Here is a 6,000-nt window from a genome sequence, read left to right as displayed (position 1 = left end):
CTCCCCAGTGAGAGGGGGGTGAAGTAACTGTTCATTTTGGCACTGTGTTAATTAGTGTGGCCGACCAGGGACCACTTAGTAGATTACCTCATCAGGGCTCTAAGCAGTCCCTAGGTGACTTGTATGAGTTAATGCACTCCCCAAAGACCAACGATTTATTACTTCTCCCAGGATGAAATCAAGCCTTGCAGGTAATGAGCAGGTACACACACCTATGGCTAAAATGACTTCCCCTGAGGTCCAGCTATCTTCCTCAGACCTTAAACCTCCCCTTTTCTATGTGACCATAGGAGCATTTTGAAGAGTTGATGCACACCTCACTAGAAGACAAAAGATTCTCCATTGTTTATGGGTTTTGAGGGTGGAGGCGAAGGTGATGGAAAGGAGTCTATGAAGTCACCCTATGCGTCCGCACTGGACCATTTTGCTCTGGGCTCCATCCATACTTCAGTAAGGCCTCTCGTGTTTGTGACAGCAGTTGGCTGGCAAGCCTCCGACATGCAGTGCGAGCTTTCCACACACCCATAACTCACCAGTACAGTGTGCAGAATGCTCCACAAGACAAGAGCTGGCTTTCACGTTCATGTTTTAATGACAGCAATAAAAATAAGTTTTCATCCCATGTCTGCTCCTCCAAAAAACCAAACAAGCAAACAACATGCAGAGATGGAACACAGACAGTATTTTTAAACAAAAGGAAACAAGCAAAAACAAAAACAAAAAAGCAAACTCTTTACTTCTGATGTGGGAACACTGACCCCTTCTCCCCCCCACACCTCCAACTCAAATGTAGTAGGCACAAAGGTGACATCAGTTTTTGTGTGGGTAAAGCTCAGGCTCACTACCCTATGGCAGCATGTGCAGTTTCTGCTGTTTCTTTCTCACTTTTAAGAGCCAACTTGTAAAGCCTCACTCACAAAGGGGAGGTGATGTGTCTGCTTGGGGACACATTAGGTCAGGGCTCTGAGTACAAGACTCAGTACGATTTGCAAGCATCTCTTCTAATTTCTTAATTTACTTGAGGGCTCATCATAAGTTTGTTTAATGTAAAACAAACACATTCTTGACAAGGGCTTTAACAGGATTCCATCATCTTTGCAGATAAATGTAATTTATTCCTAAAGAGAAAAGGAGCTCAAAGCATGCCAGGAAACCTGCTTTGAACCTTTTTTGTTTAAAATTGTGGTGTATGTGGTGTGTGTGTGTGTGTGTGTGTGCATGCAGGCAATCTGGTAAGGGTTTGAAATCATTCTCTTTCACTCACAGACCTGCATGATGAATTTTACACTGAAATACAAGTTGGCCTGACACCTCTTTACCATTTCATCTTCTTCTCTCTTGTGATTTAATGCAGCCTCGCTACAGCATTAAAATCCAGTTTAGGACCTGACATTTTTGCGGCCTTCAAACGGAAAAGCAGTAGGCAGTTTTGCAAACCTTCTTAGGTGCAAAATAACAAAGCAGCAATGAGAAGTCCAGACTTTTGAAAGAACCAATCACTGTGTATACCTCAGGTATTTATAGGAGTTGTACTTCATTAATATTTTCAAGTCACCTATCTATTTGACATTAAAAAACCCATGCTTCATATGCATGGGAGCAAATATTTTACTAAATACCTTTTTGATACAGATTAACTTTTAATTTTCCCAAAGACAGGTTTATAATTATGTCATCGACGTTTTGCTTTGGACTGAAGTCTGGATATGCAGTTTCTGAAGTGAATAAACTGAACAAAGACAAAATATCTTTTATTCTGCTTATTTCAAAACTGCTTGAGTTTATTTCTGGCACATTTAATTCATTTGAAGTGGAATCTTTCTAATGTCTAAATTATTTGAGTGTTATATAATTATGTGTTATAAAATGCACATACAAAGCAGAGCACAGAATGTGCTTTGAAAACATTTACTCATAAAAATAGTGGCTAACACAGTATGACAACTAGCTGTGTTAAAAATACACTCTCCACAATGTGGCCCCTGCTTCAGTCCTTACCCCTCAGCCCCAAGCCAGCCAAGCAGTGGTTTCCAGACACAATGTAACTAATACTTTAAATGAGATAAATATAAAAATGCTGGGTGTTCAAATAAGCATTATAAAAAGAGGAAATTCTCATCACGTGTGTTTTTGCAGCTTGGCCTGACGCCTCAGAAGTCAGGAAATGGTCAAGGCTCACAGAACCAGCACACAGCCCAAGCTGCTGTGCCATGGAGGTTGCTGGAATCCTGCAGGTGCCAGCGAGAAGCTCGTCAGACTTATTCCGTGAGGGTAATGCAACACTGGGTGTCTGTAAGTGCACACGAAGAGAAAGGGGAGGGAGAGAGAGCGAATGGAGGCTTAGGGGAAAAATGAGGGGGTGATTGGATAGCTGGGAGGAGGACTGAAAAATCACACCTTGCAGACTCTGCAGTTTTTCTTTTGTGTGGTGTACAGGAGAAACCATCGGAAGGAAGAAAGTTATGACTATCTATAAACTAATTGTTTGACAGAGACAGATACGCTGATAATGAGTGGGCTGTGTCTGTCGTTCTTGGCTGTTCACATCAGCAAGGGATGAAGGGAAACAGAAACTCTTGATATGTTTGTCTAGAGAGGTAGCAGTGTGACCACAGCAGCGAGTTCAGCTGAAGTTCAGAGCAGATGTTGTCAGGAGTTTGCACTGCAGGAAAGGAAAACTGCTTCCGGATTCACCTCCTCCTCCCAGCTTCTCTTCCAGGATTTTCAGGGTCAAGCCTTGCCATGGCATAAGGTGACAATGTCCGTGGGGAAACAGTCTTTGAGCAGGATCCCTCTCTCCCGGTTGCAGTCCAGCTCCTGGATAAATCCATACCAATAGATGACTAAGCCCGGCCCAAACCTGCAAGAACACCAGAAAATAACATTCACACACAGTGTCAGCACAGCTCCAGAGAACAGTCATCATAGAGGTACAGATATGACAAGACTACACTAAGTTGTTCTGGTTGCTATCATTATACTGGAAGTAGCTGAACCTACACCAAGAAACTCATTTAATGCAAGTGCAACCACCTTGGATGGATCTATTTCCTGTCTTTCCAGGAACCTGAAGTATTTCAGATACAGGAACTACACAACACCTTTCAGTAAGGTGTCACATACTTGGGCTGACATGACTCCCTAGCTTCGAAGGATAAAAGTGAAATAGATGCAGTGATGAGCTGGGGAACACCTGGTTTGGGAGTTTAGTCTCTTAATATTTAGTAGTATTGCTTTACAAATTAAACATGCCCACTTCGATTAAGGAAGAAAAAGAATGTTTGAATAGCCAGGTGTGGTGGTGAATGCTTGTAATCCCAGCACTGGGGAGGCTGAGGCAGGAGGATCTCGAGTTTGAGCCTGACTTGGGCTGTAGAACGAGACCTTGTCTCAAAAAGAAAAGAATGTTTGAAATATAATTTTATAGAATGGAAAAGCTTACAGTCTTCTCTGGCTATAATGTTCCATTCACACATGAGCAGGGCCAGAGTACTTTCCAATCTTAAAAAAAAAAAAATCTGTAAGTGGGATTCCTTAAACAGACCTTCTACATACGTTACAACCTAAGTGCAGAGACAGCATGAGATGTGGTTGTAGGTTCTCAAAGAAATGAGGAATAAAGCCATGTGGACCTGTGACAAAGCAAAGACAGAGGGGAGCTTAGTGTCGCAGTGTTTCTGAGCTGCACCTCAGGACTGTCTCCAGTTTTGTCAGCAGGGCTAGTCCCCGCCGGGCAGACTCAGGAAGTGGTCTCCAGAGTCCTTCGCCCATCAGGAAGTTGAGACCTTTGGCTGTGTTCACAAAGATGAAATCGCTATCAATCACGGTGTGCAGAACCACGTTCTGCACATCACTTTCACGTTTTTCCTACCGAGAGTTCTTAAGGGCAGCACTACTTTTGGTGTAGTGTTGCAGGAATTTTACAGCAAAATCATAAATTATGAATGTTGGGTTAGTAAAAGGATGTCTAAAAACAGACCTGCTTTCTGTATGCTAACATTACAGGCTAGGCCAAAAGCCTCTTCCTTCTATGGTTTATTACACTCTGTAGTGAACTTGCCAGAACCAACAGTACGGGATGGGCTGTGAGGCACTGCATGAACAGGAACAGGTTCAGCTGGATGTCATGAACTGGTTTATTTGGGTAGTCACATCAGTGGGTGGCCAGGTTGCATTCAGTCCTGTGTGAGGGGACAGAACCACGAGATGGTACTCATCAGATGCTGGTGGTGCAGGGGTGCAGAAACTGGGTCCACAGCGAAGCCAGGAGTCACCTGAACTGGGGACTGGCTGCAGAGGCTCTTCTAGTCCTCTGAGTCAGAAGAATTAAGCCATCTATGCACAGGGTGTGAGCCCAGGTCTTGAACGCACACGAGCTCATAGCTAGACAAGAACTTGCTTTTGTTTAATAAAGGGTTCCTTACAACCTTTCCTTTTTCAGTGCTGGGGATTGAACCCAGGGCCTCACATATACAAGGCAAGTGCTCAACTACTAAGTCACACCTCTCACCCCCTCTTCGTAACTTTTAATCACAAACAATTGTCTGTAATGAGAACACAAAATCATTTGGTACCTTTATTTCCTAAAGAGCTCTGGGATGTGTGCTAAATGATCTCAGAGCTCTCAAGACAGGTCTAGTCACAGCCAGAAGACTGGGAGGTTCTGCAGACCATGGCTCAAACCTTCCCATTAGTGATGTACCTGTCACAGTCTCCACAAATCCAACAGTAAGCTCAACACCTTCCTCCATTTTATTACACAACCATGTTGGAGACCACAATGTTCTTTAGAAAGGCACTAATATTTTTACAAAGGGAGCAAAAAAATGTGATCTAACAAGTCATGGAGAAGAACAAAAGGATATATGGGAGGTCATAAAAAACAAGCCCAGTATTTTAAAGATTCAATAAAACAAAAACATATATCACTAGCACTGAGAGGACAGCAGCTCACACTTTCCCTGAACAGAATCATAAGCCAAAGGACACGAGGCATGACAGCTCTTTACAAAAATGGGATTTCCTAGGTGGACAGCCAGTCTGGGGACACCTTGATGCTCATGGAAATGGACTTGTTTCACTTGTGAGGCAATGGATGAAATCTGCCAGCTCACATAGGTTTTGCAAGACCGTGAACCTGAACACAGGTTGAGAACCAGGATTCCCTGAATGTAGCGATGCAGACCTATGAAAATGTTCATTTTCAGCAGGAGTTTACCATGTAGCTATGCCTTTATGGTTTCTTATGCCAGTTGGTGATATCAGCTCTCCCATGGAGCCCAAAACCTTTGGTTGATGATGTTTAATTAATTAAAAATGAGGAAACACAACTTCCCTTTGTAAGTAGAGACTGATAGGCTTTCAAATGATGAAGTCTTTGGGTGACACAAATAATAGGGTCTTTGGAGGGTGACACATTTGGACATTTAGTAGAATAGGATCTGGCTTTATTCCCAATTTCTACTCTCATGCATCTCTGAGCTTTCTCGCCAGCTCAGGATCCAGAGATTATCTGAGCGGGCAAGATAGCCCCTCAGTGAAGAGGATGACCACATGAAGCAAGTTTAATAGAGTCAATTCCTTGGTTGTCAGATCTAACAGAAAGGAAAGTTTTGGTTGATAATTCAAAAGACCAAACAACCCCAAACTGTAGTATTTCATTCTGAAAAGGTGCAAGACAGGGAGAAAAAAGGATTCCAGAAAGTTTTCACATAGGTCAAATGCATGCTTGAGGCTTGAGCAATTTCACTGTTTTGAACACTGTTCTCACTTACTGTGGCACAACTGGACAAGAATAAGATCACTGGGAAGACAAACACAATCTTTGTGACCAAATAAGAACCAAACAGACTCTATTAAGAGCATTTAAAAGAAAATGGACTCCCTGGGTCTGAAGGAATGTGAGAAGCAGAGGAGTTCTCTGCTCCTGGCAATGGAGCCCTGCTGACCAGCCCACAGATGCTCAGTAGGGGATGGGTATGAACAGCTGAAAGATGCTAT

The 6,000-nt window shown here is 43.0% G+C and overlaps 1 protein-coding gene across 7 annotated transcripts in view; it reads right to left on the bottom strand.

The window, feature by feature from the left end:
• Window positions 1-715: 715 nt before the first annotated feature.
• Cdin1 (CDAN1 interacting nuclease 1) overlaps window positions 716-6,000 on the bottom strand; it is a 203,704-nt gene continuing 198,419 nt past the window's right edge. For 3 of the 7 annotated variants that reach the window (XM_020180880.2, XM_074065613.1, XM_074065615.1), the window contains one exon: window positions 716-2,860. In XM_020180880.2, coding sequence (XP_020036469.1) covers window positions 2,731-2,860 — 130 coding nt within the window. In that variant the 3' untranslated portion in view covers window positions 716-2,730. Of the gene's footprint in view, window positions 2,861-3,442; window positions 3,502-3,548; window positions 4,182-6,000 lie in introns of those variants that run through there. The other 4 variants (XM_074065611.1, XR_012445386.1, XM_074065614.1 and 1 more) reach the window with 4 other exon arrangements.

Source organism: Castor canadensis, chromosome 2, assembly GCF_047511655.1.
Source record: "Castor canadensis chromosome 2, mCasCan1.hap1v2, whole genome shotgun sequence".
NCBI lineage: Eukaryota > Metazoa > Chordata > Mammalia > Rodentia > Castoridae > Castor > Castor canadensis.
Note: the sequence above shows the minus strand (reverse complement) of the source record. Positions and strands in the feature narration are given on the sequence as shown.